The following is a 17,349-nucleotide window of genomic DNA, read 5'->3' on the forward strand; positions in this document are numbered from 1 at the left end:
TCCCTAAATTGATGACAATGTATACAATTCACCTCAATCTTGTACCACAATATCTAGGCGATATCATTGACAATTTTCGAAAGGATACATGGTGCTACAATACACGTTACGAATATGACTATATACCTCCCAGAACTATAAGCAAGAAATATATAATAAATCATTTTTTTCCAGATGCCATTCGCAAATGGAACTCTTTAGCAAACGAAGCAAAGAAAAGAATTTCTATCTGTCAGTTCCGCCAAAACATTTCTAATAACAATAGTGCCTGAACATTTTCTTCTTGGCAAAAAAAAAAAAAAAAAAAAAAAAAAAAAGGTAAATATAATTCATACTAAATTAAGACATAACTGTTTGATTAACTATGATTTACACCGAAAAAACATGGTCAATTCTCCTAACTGTGATTACGGTACGAGAGAACACACATATCATTTTTTTTTTTCTTTGTTTGTAAAAGATTTTCAGTAATGTAATTTCGTTCACTTTCCCCTTTTCATAAATTTGAATGTTTTAAGAATCATTAGAATATGTTAAATTAATTTCAAGCATATTTTGTTGTTGTTGTGCGGGTGCACTTTTAGACATTTACTTTTCTTTAATGCTTTGAATGCTTTAAAGGAAACTGCAAGCATCAGTAAAACTTGGAAATCTAAGGTTTTTACTAATATTTAGTACAACAAAAGGAATATATACTCTAACATTTAAAGGCGATTGTCAATGCCTTTTTCAGGAGCTTCCGGGTGATTTGGCCTTGGGTCTCAACAAAGGCGTTGCCTTCGACTCACTGAGGGTGTCACGGACCCTTACCGTGCTTTTATACTGTAGCTATTGTGTCTTACCAACAAGGATCTAAATAAAGAGAAATAACTCTGGATCAATTTTTCCAATTGAATTTGTCAGAGTTATCTTTCTTTTAAGTTTTTTTTTTTTTTTTTACAGTATTTATGAAAACTAACGAATATTCAAATTCGAATATCATCTCATCAGACGAATATTCATTAACATCCCTAGTTTTTACTACTTCCTGCTTCTAATCTAACAAATTAGATAAGAATTAGAATGGCAGTTATCAAGAAGTATGAAAATATCTATCTACGACAGGAAATAACTAAAGAAACTTGATATATCAATGTGATTTTTCCCTCCAGAAAATTGTTCTCTATAGATCTAGGTCTTTTTTTTTTGTTTTTGTTTGTTTGTTTGTTTGTTTGTTTGTTTTTTGTTTTTTTTTTGTTTGTTAACCCGAATTGATCCATTGGAGCTTTTGAAATGTTCATACAATTAATAACTGGCCATTTTGACCCCACCTTGATACCAAAAATCCCTACTCCTGGGGTCATTAAATTTACTCTAAATATCAATATTATTGCAATTTCGTATCAATAGTACTAAAAAGATGTTATTTAAATGTTTTACACATAAACACAATAAACAGAACCTGATTGCCCTTCCGTGAACTCTTCAAAAATTAAGGTGTTATGAACTTTCATTATCAGGCGCGTAGCCAGAAAGAAGATGAAGTGTACGCAAAATATGGCAAGGGGTCTGGTAGTCGCCTTAAGACTGGGGCCCAGGGGTGAAACCTCCGGAAGTTCTTGGGTTTTACCAATGAAATCACCTAAGTATTTTTCTGCGTATGAACAGGGTTTCTTGTCAACCTCCAAAGACAAAAAGAAGTCACAAAATTACTTTCTTAAGTGTTGCCAATTCACCGTGTGTACTTGGACTGACTTTACATTTTTTTTTTTTGCGAATTGTATTGTCCGCTAAAATATTTCGTTATTTTTTCGACTGGTATATTATGGTAAATGTTAGAGATAACAAAGAATATCCTAAACCCGCCTACTACATGCTATGTACATATATGTACATGCATACATAAAAACATGACACGAGCCTTGTTTACATAACAAAGAATTCTGAGTGCTGTATCTCACTTAAATAATTCAACAACTGATATTCAAAACTATAGTTGCCACCACTTTCACAGCTATATATATATATATATATATATATATATATATATATATATCCAGATAGCATGACTACGTTGGCTAATGGTTGGACCGTTGGCCGATGGTTGGCGTTGGTTAAACAACGTTGGCCCAACATCGGACCAATGTCAACATATCACGTTCATACTCTGATGCCGTGGTTAGTCGGGAATACAACATTGGGCCAACGTTGTAATATTGTGACTAATTAATTGCCGGAGTTTGTTGTCAACACAATGCTGGCCCAACATAGGGCCAATGTCATCTTATCACTTTCATACTCTGGTACAAGGACTAGTTGGGAATACAACATTGGCCCAACATTGGGCCAACGTTGTAAGATCGTGATGAAATTCGACTAAAAGATAGATTTTAATATTTATGACATACGCACACACAAATGCACATGACTCGCATATTTTGAAGAAGAGGATGCTGAGTTAATTTAAACAAGATTAGTGTAGAATGTATAATTGATTTGAAATATTTATAATTTTTATAAAATATATACACACATAATTGATTTTTTTTTTTTTTTAGAAAACATTTTTAAAAAAATTATATACATTCATGCAAATATCGTTAATGCAGGGATACAAATATTAACCTTGCATATGAAAAGAATGAACTCAAAAGAGAAAGCTTTAACACATTGCAAAGATTACATAACTGCAATAAAGTGTTGGATTTAGGAAGCAGATTCTAAGATAAGAGCACATTTACTGACCAAGCAATTAGGACGGAGTTTTTCACAGCTTGAGACTGGCCAGTTTCTATGGTAATTTTGATATCTGATATGTTGGGATGGTCAACCCTGCATTTTTTCTTTACGCGTCCAGCATTCTTATCTCGGAATTTTACTGAAGAATAACGTGATACAAGACAACTGAAAAGGAAAATTTATTCTGGGGAATCGTTTTTATTGTGAATTCAAATTAAAGTAATACGTCCCGGTGAAATATATATAATGCCCCTTTAAGCTATCAGGGGGCATAACTAGGACTATTTCAATGTGTAGGCCCGAAAGATGAAATTGAAGGTTTCACCGAGGCGCGAAGTGCCGAGAGGATATAAGTGCGGGAGGGGGGAGGGTCAGGGGGTCACCCCTGAGAAAATTTTGAAATATTAAGACTCGTTTGTATAGAGCATCAAAATGATTGCTATAGATATTAAACTTTGTACAACGAGTCATTGTGCTCACCAAAGTTTTGAAAAAATATATAACCATTATGTAGAATACATTATAAAAAGAAAAGGTCCGACGGAATGATAATTTCACATCCGATTTTAGAAATATAAATGAACATCTTATTTTTTTGCTAATATTTATGGATATAAATGTGTTTTGAAAATGAAAACCAAAAAAATGTGCCAACTCGAGCCTAACGAAGCTAACTTATCTAAACAATAAAATGCTTTATTTGCATAAAAAGATATTTCTGATTTATATTGTTATTAGAATTATTTTTATCAGATAATGCGAGTATGGAGATTGCCTTAATATGAAATGTTTCATTTTACAATTTCTGTGTTTTCTTGGATATATTTTAGAATATTCAATCTTTTTTGCGGCTGCATGATTTGATGCTAACTGACTAGCTAGTAGCTACCCCCCACCCCCACCCCCACCCCCTTCCCCTTCCCCCTTTCCGATGTCTCTAAATCCGCAGGAAAATCATGATAAGATCGGCCGACAATATAGTTTAAAATCAAGCATTTACAATCTTAAGAATTATCAGTTTAATAGCTTTGAAATTCATCATTTTATTGAAAGAGTTGTAATTGTTTTGAAAACAGTGATTTCCGGATGCGCTAAAGTGACGTATATAAATGCGCAGATGAAAACAAGGGGCGTCTATTCCGCCATATTGAATTACTAAGCGAATAGAGGGGGATATTACAGCTTCAATCCGACTGTTATCCGAGGAATCCTCTGCTGGGATCTGCAATTTCTGAAATCTATGAGCAGACTGAGGAAATATTAAGTGTGTTGTCGTGTGATTTTACCAGACAATTGTTGGTAATATTGTAATTAACTTGTTGAGTCGAGTCTTCCGTTGTTTCCGGAAGTCGTAAAATGGGGACGAAGGACGACGAATATGATTACTTATTTAAAGGTATATACAATATTGAGGTGATGTTAAGGTGTATGAGCAAGTACTAGCAGATGCCATTGCATCTTGAAACCATCGGGTTATGTATTTTTCAGTTATCATTCGATTGTGCGATTTTTAGGGGTGCATGTTGAGATGTGTCAAAAGTTGTCAAACTACATAATGGCATCTCAATTATTCATTGTTGTCCAGAGACCTTCGGACGTGAATGTTGTGAGTTAGTTGTTGATATAACTTTGTCATTGCATTGTTCATCAGTGGGACTGGAAGGGGGATAAGCTCATGGAGGGCATGGCATTGCATTTCAATAGGTAGATCGATAGAGAGGGGGGTGGAGCTGACATTCAGACTGACTACACTGTGAAACAAACCCCAGTCTCACGTCAAGTATATGATTATTCCATTTAGTTTTAGACTACAGAGCTGAAATCTTTGACTGATAGGATCTGTATACAAATTACATGAACTTTTTTTGATTTTGAAAAAAGGTGTAATCAAGTAACAGGTACATTCACATAAGGAAGGTGTTTGAATCATTTTCTGTTTTGTGTCCTGGAATCTGATACTTTGTTGAGAGTAGGTATGTGTAAATATTTATATGCTGTCTGGAGTTTTTCTTTGTTCAGTTTTCATTTAAAACACTTCCTGTATCTCCTGATATTTAGTTGGTAAATAACCTGGTTCAGGTGTTGTGATGACTCAGTAATATATAGATATGATATTTTTAGTGTGTTGTATCTATGGTGTGTGTTGGCATTGCGTAATAAGTATTCTGTAACAAACAGTTCAGTCCAATCTCAACAGGTCTTGTCATCTCAGACTTACAGGTACAAGTGTCACCTGTTTTGCATCAGGTAAATTTACAGATTTTTGTAAAGTTGGAGTAACTTAATAGTAAGGATTGGAAGGGTGCTTAGTCCCATCATCATGATCAAGAAGAAAAAGTGATGCATAAAATCATTTGAATGCTTTGAAGGGCAGATTTTGTTTGGGGTGTCATTACAAATAACATTTCTCTTTCACCCCCATTCCCATTCGATTTAACTTTAGTACAGCAATATATAATGACTAAAGATCTTTGATAGTTTTCATAAGCGTGCTTGTCTAGTTTGTCAGTTTTATTTAGAGGAACATCTCGCAATAATTTCTACCTACACTATGTTTACAAGGAGGTAATTCATTCAATGCAGGATCCTGGCATCTATGTGTAACTTGGGGGGGGGGGGGGGGGGGGGGGGGGGGGGGACAAGACACCCAATGAGAGTGGGTGACTTTCAACAACACATCCTCAGCTCTTTAAGTAAAGAGCGATAGAGATGGCTCTGTGGTAGAGCATTTGCTTCGTAACCAGGTGGTCGTGAGTCCTAAGATGTAAACATTGGTAGTGATTGCAGCAATGCTCCTTCACCAAACACCCAGCATTTAAAAGTGAGAATCACAGGTCTTTTGGATGTGACCCAAAAAACCGAGATCCCATGTCACTGCAGGCGTTGGCACGATAAAGACCCCTCACTGCTACAGTCGTAAGCACCAAGCATAGGTCTAATTTTGTGATACTTCACACACAGCTCGTGAGGTCTCGATATGAGTGAAAATTCCTGAAAGGGCGTACAACAAACAAACAGCTTGGTAAGAAAAGGAAAATTGCTGAAGCTGGACCACTTAAAAATTTATGAAAATACACCTGTGGTGTGCATGAGTTCCTAAGTTTTTAGAAAACTGTGTTTGGCTAGTTATGAGTAGGAGACTGTTAAAAACAACAAAAGGTGTTTTGGAGCAGTATATTTTTTTTTTCTGTGCAATATAAAGTATTTGGTCTTCCGAAACTTTGTCCGGTCCGACAGAACCTTTAGTTATGTCGGACCAACAGTGATTTGAAAGATTTCAACAACTTTGATCTGTTAGCACACAGTTATCGACTCGCCACATGCAGTTTACTTTCGCCATTGGCGATCGGCTAGCGCTAACACAGGTTCTAGTTTCAAATTATCCATACAATATACACTCTGGATATATTTATCTATATGTCTGCAGGGTTTGAAGCTAACTTTTTATGTCTCCAGCCCAGCCGGACTGATGGGATATGATTTCAACCAGTCCGCAGAAAAATTTACCAGTCCAACAGAGTTTTCCAGAAATAATTAAACATGTTTCGTAAATGTTATTGAATTGAAATTTAACTCAATATGTCTCAGACAATATTGTAACACTTAAATGTGGGATTTATATTTACAAATCAGATTTGTCTGATATATACGGATCGAAGCATGCTAAATGTGTTTATAAAATTTCATAAGTATATTTTCAAAAATGATACTTTAGAAAATTAACCAGTCCCACCGGACTGACTAAAACAAATGTCAGTCAGTCCGCCAGACTTTTAACCAGTCACAGACTGACGGGCATATGTTAATTTCGAGCCCTGTGTATGCATTGCTATGCAGTGTGGTCCATTTCATTTGATTGTATGTCAGATTTGATGGCCCGTTGAAATTTTTTATGTAGTCGTGTCATTGACCCATTCTTGGTCTGCCCATTCCCTGATGTACCATGAAATCAAAATTGTTTCTGTATACGTAGGGTTATTTCTCTACATGCATACAAGTATCAATGTGCTCCAAATCTGTACAACAGTATCGTTATAAGACGGACACTCCAAAGGATCTGACTTTTAAAATTCCTTTGAAAAACACATTTGATTGCTTGGCCTATTCAGTATTAGGAATTGTCCATGACTGAGTAGAGTTGGACAGTCTAAAGTGTGAATGAAGTGTTATAATTGGGCAGTTGGATTTATCTAAATAGTTAAGTTTGAATTTTTTTCTCAATCGTACATTGTGTTGTTGTACCCTACATTCGTTCGATCGTACATTGTATAGTTGTACCCAACATTCGTTCGATTGTACATTGTGTGGTTGTACCCTCCATTAGTTAAGGACCAGGAAGCTGTGTTTGGAGGAACAAGTGTTCGGTATCCTGGTAGAGACTTGTATAATGTGGTTACTAGGAGGATGTCTTCTATCATAGGTTGCCATATACTCTGTCAGCCCGTCTGTACGTTTACCTGATTCGCAGTTTCAGATTTCCACAGCGTATTACGTAATGATGGGGATATGTAAATTTAAGTGTCCTGTGCTCTGTTGTGGGGAGTTGCTGTCAGGTGTCATTGTAACATTATCTTCATATTAGGGGAAATGGATACATGCACTAGACCTGTTTACATCATTCAGCTGAGAATAAGACAGAGATTATGAGATTATAGTAGTGTGTATTATAATACAAATTGGGTCCTTAGAAATTAGGAAAATCTGGCAAAGCAAAACTTTGTCTGACATTAGTCATTTTTATGAAATAAATTTTTAAGTCTTGATATAAATATGGTCAGATGCTATTTGATGTGTTTCGTACCAGTTGGTAGGCTGTTCATAGCACAGCAATTTTGACTGCTGATATTCCGTTTACCTGATGAAGATATAAGGCTTATGGTGGGTATGTCCGGTTAACAGCTAACAAGGGCCTCCTAGGCACATAATCCCACCTCTGGTATATATCCAGAGGTCCGTGTTTGCCCAACTCTAAATTTTGTATTCTTTATAGGAGTTATGAGATTAATTACTCTTCGTTATCATCAGTGTTTCATCATGTTCGCATACCGTAAATAATCGGGGGATAATTTCAACAATTTGTTATTGTTACAGTTGTTTTGATTGGTATTTAGGTATAAGTTCTACATTTTCTGTTACAGTTGTTCTGATTGGTGACAGTGGTGTGGGTAAAAGTAATCTCCTGTCCAGATTCACCAGAAATGAATTTAACCTTGAAAGTAAAAGCACGATAGGGGTGGAGTTTGCTACCAGGTAAGTATCGGGATTCGAGTACTGTTGATAGAGCCGGAAATCATGTTGGCCAAAACATTAGAAAATGCAATCAGTTGTTAAAGGGGCATTAGCTGTGAAAGTGATGGCAACCATTTTTGTCTCAAAATTTCTCAAGGGCATAGGAATGTATAATAATGACTATTAAAAACATTTATTTTGTACAAAAACAAGAGAAACCTAATCAAACTACATATTAATAACCACTTTTAGTGTAAAGAAATAGATAAGAAAGAATTATGCAAGACAATGATTATTTAATCATCAAAATTGCATATAAATTCATGTGCCTGCTTTGAGGTCAAAAGGTGTTCGAAATAATTAAATACTGGTGTTGTTACTGAAATATATAATATAGAGCATTTTTCATTGGATTTTTCAGGACAAAATGACAGCTAATGCCCCTTTAAGATCTCTGCTGAAATCGGTTTAATAGTTCACAGTGACCATGTTGACTGCTAATCGTGACATTATGCCAAGCACCTGAATTATATGAATAACAATTTTTTTAATTTTTTTTTATTTGACATTTTAAGGAGTATACAGGTGGATGGAAAGACAATCAAAGCACAGATCTGGGATACAGCAGGGCAGGAGCGGTACCGCGCCATCACTAGCGCGTAAGTATTGTAGTGCTACGTCATTGCATCATCACCAGCACATAAGTATCGCAGTGCTGCATCATTGTGTATGTCATCGCGCCATCACAAGCGCGTAAGTATCGCAGTGGTGTGTCATTGTGTACGTCATCATGAGTGTGCATGAATCGCAATACCGTATCATCACCCGTGTATCATTTGTTGTCACACTTCACTGCGTAAGAATCAAGGAACTGTCCTTACGCATGATTTCACACTAATGGAACAACATAATGGACATGTAGATAAATTTCATTTCTTTAAAAAAAAAAAATTTTTTTTTTACAAAATTGCAAACGTGGACTATTATTTTGCCCTAATCAAGACTTTGTGAAGAAATAAGAGCAAAAGAGTGAAATATTTTTGCATCATCAAAGGTTAAGCGTAAAATTGTAAATGTTTTGTTAATGAAAAATTTGCATTCATCATCGAAGTATTTATTGAACCAAAAAATTAAGAAGTTTTATTGATAGTCATCGATGTTGCTGGTAGCAACTACCACTTTGGATGTTTTTCCCTGATTGACACTTGTATGATAAAGACTAAGTGAAACAGCTGAAAAAATTTATTCATTAATAGTAACCCGTCATGTCACATTTACTCATTTTGTAAAGGTGTAGAGAATTTAACCAAAACGTCATCATTTACCCGCACATGTACAATCATTCCCCTTTTGTCACAACGGAGTGACTGTGATAATATTCCAACTAACATATCAGCTGAATGTTTTATTTCCCCGTAATCAATTCAAAACATTTTTTTTTTTTTTTTCCTTGCAGATATTACCGGGGAGCAGTAGGGGCTCTGCTGGTGTACGACATTGCCAAGCACCTCACGTACGAAAATGTGGAACGCTGGCTGAAGGAGTTAAGGGACCATGCCGACAATAACATAGTTATAATGTTAGTGGGAAACAAAAGTGATCTACGACATTTACGTGCAGTGCCCACGGACGAGGCACGAGCTTTCGCAGGTCAGTCAATGTCCGTGAATTTTAGGAGGTCTCTGCGAGACTTCAGAGCAAAAACTTAACACTTACTCATTCCCTAAGTTGCAAGGGGATACCCAGCTTTGTGAAGCTCTTGTTAACTGTGTAATTCAACGTTACACAGCATGTAATGGAATTATGTCTCCCCTCTTCCAGGGGGAGACGTTTTGTTTTTGTACTGTCCGTCTGTCTCCCACAAAATCTTGTGAACTCTTCTCCTATATGGCTTATCTGATAGATTTGAAACTTTGTACAATGCTTCATTGCCATTTGTAGATGTGCACATTGTCGGAACAGTAGGATCCAATTATTTTTTCTGAAAGTTAAAGTTGATCTAAGATGGGAGGAAGATGTTAAATAGCTTTTGAACACTTCTCATATATGGCTTATCGAATAGACTGGAGAATTTGTTCAAAACTTCAATGCCATTTGCAGATGTGCATATTGTAGGGACAGGAGGATCCAATTATTATTCTTAACGTTATAATGGATTTTAGGGGTGGCTGGTGTAAAATAGTTTGTGAACACTTCTCCTATATGGCTTATCAGAGTTCACAATGTTTAATGTTCCTGCCCATGCTTTCTCCTCCATACCATGCAGTACATTAAGGGGAGGAGGTTTCAATTGGAACACTTCCAATTTGGGGATCTGGGAAGATATTTGTTTTCCAATTTTTCAATCTCAAGTAATGGGATGCAGTGTAAATTCAATGTTCCCTGCCAGCTGTCACTTGCATGCAATTTTACTGTATGCTTAGAAGGAACATTTTTATGTTTATGACTTTGGGCTTGTATCTTAATAAACTTATACAAGATACTACTTCATCCACATTCAGTAATTTCCTGTTTTGAAAATTGAATTGCCCATGGGGAAGTGCTGATTCAAAATTCACTTGGCCACGCAGATAAAGCACTTGTCAAGGATTGGGTTTTGTCAGTCCTGTGTGGTTTATAGCTAAATCTATAAGCAAAATTCTACTAGATAACGGATTATCAAATTTAAAAAAAGATTTATTTTAACAGAAATATGGTCTATCGTAATACGCCAGGAGGATGTTTACTGAAGGGTTTGTTTGTTTTTTTACAGAGAAGAATAACCTGTCTTTCATTGAAACTTCGGCTCTGGATTCCACTAATGTAGAAACGGCATTTCAGAATATTTTAACAGGTAGGTGTGCAGAATATAGAAATCTGCCATTTCAGAGAATTTCACCCAAAGCAAATTCATTTGTCATAGTCATATGGCTCTGGATTCCACTAATGTTGAAACAGCATTTCAGAATATTTTAACAGGTAGATGTGCAGAAAATAGAAATCTGCCATTTCAGAGAATTTCACACAAAACAAATTCATTTTTCACCGTCATGGCACCGCAGATTCCTCATTATTTAGGAATGAAGCCAATTTTGACCTGTGTCGTGCGATATAATAGAACTTGGTGCAGTTTAATTAAATCCAAGTTAGGTTATATTCTATAGCATCAGTTGAAAGTGGCTTCATTCCTTGTAATGAAATGCAGAAAGACAAAACTAGACTGTTAGTAGGGCTGAAACGTGAAACGATACCCCCCCCCCCCCCCCCCCTTCACGATACGATACGCCCCTTTTATGATACGATACATATTGCAATACTTATGCCACGGTTCAATACTTTCAATATGATACAGTTTACAGAAGAAACCAATAATAACATGGAAGAAAAATTTAATTACCAAGATTCACGTTCATAATTTTAAACCCAAAATGTTTCCAAATTGCCAAACGGCAAGGTGCATGTTGGCTCTGTAGTTTTAACTGATGAAGTTAATTATTATTTTCGTAAGACTCAAGGCAACAACATTCTGAACGTTATTGGACGTTATTTTGCTCCTCGTGCAGGTTAAAATAATAAGTACAGGCTGAGCCTGATGTGTTTTCCTAAAGTAAGACATCTTAGTTCTAAGCATAACTGGAGCATGTACTTTATTTATCAAATTTGAAAACGTAAGGTGAAGTTTGCAATGAATCTTGATAACAGAAGATATGTGTAGGCTACATACACATGTACATGTAGATTGCATTGGCCTAATGTTTACTTCACAGCGCAAGATCAACGATGAAGTCGACCGACAGAAAGTTTAGATCGTACAACACTCAAAATACATCATGTACCAGAAAATGCAATAGACTTTGCGATTTTTAATTTTTATAAAAATTCTAAACTACCTTATAACTTACCATAGCATTTAGCATTGTCTCCAGTCAAATCCAGCACAGTAAACTATGTAGGCAGTTCACGTATTTAGGCGATCCACATGTCCATCGACGTGACGTCATCTGGTACATTTTTGAAGACATGAGGCATTGTATGTGTTGATAGATGGATGAAACATTCCCTCCCAAGTGAAAATATATTTTGTAATGAAACGGCAAAATTTGGAAATACTTGATATCCCGTTAATTTGTATTTGATGTCGTTGGATCAGAGTTCGTACTGAATTTTTACTGTTGGTATGCTATGGAATGTTGCTTGTATTGAAGAAAATTTACGTTTTAATTGAAATCATGGGGGGGGGGGGAAAATTGTCTAAGAAAAAGTATCTAAATGCAGTCTTCACGAAAACATTTAAAACTTGCTGGCCAGTCGGACCAGTGAACCGTCTGAATTAACTGGCCCACAGTGAAATTTACTGGCCCCACAAATTTTCATAGTACATGTTTATCACATACATTAAGGATGAATTGTAAAACTACAATTAATTTACTGAAACTATCCTTATTACTCACATTCATATCCACCCTAAGACATCCTTTCTGTCGATACCAGTAAAACAACACCGTACACGGTATTTTCTCTCTCTCTTCGCCCTCAACAAGACTACAAATTCACATATTTTTCACAAAAGAATTCACCTTAGGAAGTAGCCTTCTCTACCAACATCAAATGTAAACAATTGATTAATTCTGTAAACTATAGAAATTGCATAAAATTAAGAGATAACTGCAATCGACGGAAGTTCATTTTAATTGGACAATGCAATAAAGCAGCAGTTACTGCGATACAAAATGTGGCCACTTTTGTTGTTTCCATAAGTTTTTCGTTGAATATTCACGTCATCAACGTACAAGTTATCTTGACAATTACAAGTATAGTTAACGTCCTTTACTTTAGAGAAATAAACAAACCACGATGTCAAAACACTTACTTTATGTGCTATGTATTGTTTTATTTTGATGGTAATTTAAGTAGATAAAACATTTAGAATATCTAAATCCAACATTATATTTAATGTGACTTACAAAAAGTCTACAAGCCCATCAGACTTTCTGATTTTTTTTATTTTCACTTCCTCGACCCTATAATTCACTGGCCTCAGTCTTCGGACCACTGAGTTTTCGTGAAGACTGTTATTGTACACATTTTTTTCCATTGATATTCATTTTCATATAAGGCCTAACAACTTAACAGTGCTGCAATGTAAAAAGTAGAAAATGGAGAGAGAGAAAAAAAGTATTGCCATCTTTGGGTTGTCAAGGGGCCATATCATTATACCATATAACTATTCTGTTCAGTGTGCTCAGCCAATTAAACTGCATGTTACAAGTAAAATTAAGTTCTACACTAGTAATTCATATTGGCCAAATTAAGTATACCTGAATCCAAAGTATTAAGAATTTATTTTCAACATTTGCAGACTTTGTTTTGAAAGTCCGTGAGGGGTCATCATTTTACATAGGTTGTTCAGGATCTCATCTCTGAAAACATGCTGGGGATAATATATTCTTTTTGGGCATAATTGAATAACTGATTGGAGTTGAAGGTTTTAAAATCTAATGTCCTGATGAACAACACTGGTATTCCAATGTTTATACTCCCGAAAAACATTGACAGGTGGAGGGAAATGTATATAGGAATCGAGATTGATGTCTTGCATAACTACATAATAAATGGGAAAATATTCAAAAATCATGTGTATAAATGGAGGTTAAGATGATTAAATAGCACCAATGAGGTGATTGGAATGAGAGGATTGGATTGAAGTTTAACTTGATGTGTGGTGATAAATGCTGTATAGAATTTAGGGCTGGGACGATTCAGGGTTAGATCGATTCGGTTCGGTTTCAATTCAGAACATTGCGATTTGGTTATTTTTGATTCAGTTCATATTAGGTCCAATATATCTAATGACAGCACAAAAATTAACAATGAGTAGCATACTTGATTTAATTCTATTCAAGTTGTATAACTATATGTGGTCATTTGTAAGCATCATATCAATTTATAACGGCATTTTATAACTTTGATAAAAAAAGGAAACATTGAGTCTATTAGAATTTGTTATATTTATGTGCTACATAGTTTTTGGACTATTAAACAAATCTAGTCAATCTAAAATGTAAATGATATTGTTTTCATTGATATGTGTAAAAAAAAAAAATCAACAATTCTATCAATTGAGAGTCTTTGAAACTCTCTCCTTTATTGATTTACTTCTCTCTCATATAATCTGTCAAAACATTTAATCTGTGTCATTATCTACGATGTTGATTTCACCCATACACTGACAGAAATGCTATATGACATGTAAAGATAAACTTCAATGATCTTATGGGCCATATTCTGTTGGTATCTGAGTGATTAAAATGCTAAATCTCAACACAGTAGTAATTTAAATCTCTGTTGCATAAAAATCCACTTGTTTTGCACATCACTCGGATGCCATATTTGTTGTTTTGGTGTATGTAAAATCTCAACCAAACTGAAATCCGGAATTTGTAATCGTTGCATCAAATCGAATGGTATGAATCGCGGTGCACCGAAATTTTCGGTACACCGCACAACCCTAATAAAATTAGAAATACTATTTGTAATTGTTTTTCTCCTGTTTGTTTTTGTAGAAATTTACAAAATCGTCTCTCAGAAGCAGATTCGGGATAGCCCAGATGATGACAACTCCCCTAGTAACAATGTACAAACAATTCATGTGGCCCCTACTGATAACAATGCCCCGCGACAACAAAAGTGCTGCAACGTCTGAGGGCCCACCACCAGCTAAAGAAAATATTGTAGACCAGCAAGAGGAGACAACTCACTTCAGCATCAAATATTGTCAACAACGCCCAGAATGAAATATTATTACATATCATGTACCACTGCTCTGTAGGGTTTCCACTGTGGAGGCAGAATTAAGAATGGTGTTGTGCTTTGAGCACCCTGTATCTGTTTTGACTTTGTTTACCAAACTTTTAACATTACGGTTTGTATATATATGCCCCTCCAATATGTCTATAATCAGAAGAAGGCACAGGCTAATATGTTTCTTTTTTCTTGCTATGTAATATGTGATCGTTCCTTATTATGCTTTAAATTATGTGCATGCATGTAATTTTGATGATTAGAAATGATTGATCCAAGTTTATGTAGTTGCATACAGTGGTGAAATGGATTTAATCGTGAGTTTGATTTTTCAGTTGTTTTTTTTTGTAACGGAAACCACTCGTATGTGTTGACTTTCCATGTATTCACGAAAAGTTTACCTTTATACAAAACAAGGCCAGTGGTTATTTTTAGTAAGGAATGTATCGCTTTGCGTAAAGTCTGCCAATGAAATTGGTGGAAATTGAATATTTCTCTGGAAATATTGCCAGCATCACAGCGTAGAGAAAGCTGCCATACAGTGTATTTGTTGGTTAACCTGTATGTTTTTGTTGACTTATTTACAGTTAAGAAGGGATAGTGCAAACTGATGATGTTTGTTGGATTGGAATCAGTCTGTGACCACACACTTTAGAAGTTTAGAACCAGGGAAAAAACTTTTCATCTTGTGTCGAAATGCTCATCTGTCTTAAAACTCAGTAATATTCGTGTGTATATTTACACTCGTGTTTTGCATTGTAAGTTAAAATTTTCCATGTTTGGTGTAATTTCTATTTATAAAGAAAATGTATGCAAGGATAGTTAACAATGTAAGAGTTACTTCCCTTTTTGAGGAATTGCCAATCAGAAAGCTGTACGGTCAAAGACTGTTTCCAATGAAATGTTATAACTTGTACATACCTGTAATTGTGTATAGATTTTTTGAGTGGACCTGTATATGGTATGTTCACAATGCTGATGCTGAATTGAGGCTTGTTCCCTCGTTTTTCTTTGAACATTAATTACACAAGACATCAAGAAGAAGCTTTATCCTGTCCGTCTCTTATAGATATATAAAAGGTGGACAGTTTATTTAGCATTGTCTGTCAGGGGTTAGAGCAACACTATAACATTTTGAAATCGGGGAAAGTTTTTCTTTTTCCTTTTTGCTGTTGTCGATACTTGAAGAATTTTGTTAATGATTTTAGTTCGTCGATCAAGTAGAGTGAGAACAAAATCTGAAATTGGTGCAACATAGTACTGGTATTTAAAGTTTCTGAGACCAGGAGATGTGGGAAAAAATCTGGCTTGGTCAACAGAATTTCATATAATTAAACTCTAGGAAAATTTTCGTCATAGCTCTGAAATGATTCACTAGAAGTTGTTGCACATTTTATATTTTAGCTGGAAAATGTTGATAGAAATGTTATGTCAAGCAAACGGAACCTGTAGTTCATCAAACAGCAAGAAGGAAGGGAAAACCCCTCCGAAGGTGTTATTAAATATTAGAGGGATCATTGAGTACATGAATCAACGGTGGCTTCAACAAAAGTGCTATTTCCCGATACTGGTGTTGAGGCCGTATTTATTTTTCTGTTTTATAAATACGTATATATACACGCTGTGGTATAACGAACAAGATATATCAGTTGTTACGTCCTGATGCGACGAGGAGTTTTGTCTACTGTGGTATTTTTCTTACTATTAATTTAAAAAGTGTGTCCAAGAGACAAGGCTTTTGAACAGAGATTAACAGAAAGTTCTGTTGACTTTTGAGGGATTGGTCAATGGTAGAAGATTGCTGTAAATTATATAAATAGAAAGTTGAGGGGGGGGGGGGTGTTCGATGATGGTGGATGATCTTAGTTCATTAAATTTAAATCTGACACACTTTGAAAATGAAATGTAATGAAATACAAGTGATGAAATAAATATATATATAACAATTCTTGATATAAATGTATTTTTAAAAATGTACCGACTTATCAAACCTAAGTTAGATTTTTAAACTCATTCCAGTTATTTTGTCATATGAATCTTTCTTTGTCAAGAATTCTACCGCATGCCTTGTGTATTGTGGCATTTTGAGAGTGTCTGTATGGGGATCACTTGGCTGAAGAATTTATTACATGTGTGACACGAATGCGAGAGGATTATTCAAACATTGAAATAAACATGTAAAATATGATATGTAAGTGTTGTTATATTGTGTTAAAGTTTTGTTATATTGTCCCTGGGGGGGGGGGGGGGGGGGGTGCTCTGGGGTGGGATTTATGATATGATTGTTCTTTTATTGCTGCCGGTGAACATACTCAACAAGTTATGGAGTCTAATTTTTGCTCACTGTAAGGTAAGAATGTCGATGACTTGGTTTGCCTGTTACGTGTACATTTGTAGATGAGAATGTCAATGACTTGGTTTGCCCACAGGAGCTAAGCCCGTTTTGGGCCCGTACTCTATATTTATGGTATCGCAGAGTTCGGGCCCAAAACGGGCTTAGCCCGTGTGGGTTTGCCTGTTGCGTGTACATTTGTGGGTGAGAATGTTGGTGACTTGGTTTGCCTATTGCGTGTACACATGTAGGTGAGAATGTCGGTGACTTGGTTTGCGTGTACATTTGTA

The 17,349-nt window shown here is 35.5% G+C and overlaps 1 protein-coding gene across 1 annotated transcript; it reads left to right on the forward strand.

Annotated features, from left to right (window-relative positions):
• Nucleotides 1-3,816: 3,816 nt before the first annotated feature.
• On the forward strand, nucleotides 3,817-16,915 carry LOC125661543 (ras-related protein Rab-11A). Its single transcript, XM_056147364.1, has 6 exons — nucleotides 3,817-4,114; nucleotides 7,857-7,968; nucleotides 8,523-8,606; nucleotides 9,404-9,597; nucleotides 10,700-10,780; nucleotides 14,490-16,915. The coding sequence occupies exons 1-6, from the start codon at nucleotides 4,075-4,077 to the stop codon at nucleotides 14,627-14,629; spliced, it is 651 nt and encodes a 216-aa protein (XP_056003339.1). The 5' UTR covers nucleotides 3,817-4,074; the 3' UTR covers nucleotides 14,630-16,915.
• The last annotated feature ends 434 nt before the right edge of the window (nucleotides 16,916-17,349 follow it).

Source organism: Ostrea edulis, chromosome 8 (assembly GCF_947568905.1).
Source record: "Ostrea edulis chromosome 8, xbOstEdul1.1, whole genome shotgun sequence".
NCBI classification, from domain to species: domain Eukaryota; kingdom Metazoa; phylum Mollusca; class Bivalvia; order Ostreida; family Ostreidae; genus Ostrea; species Ostrea edulis.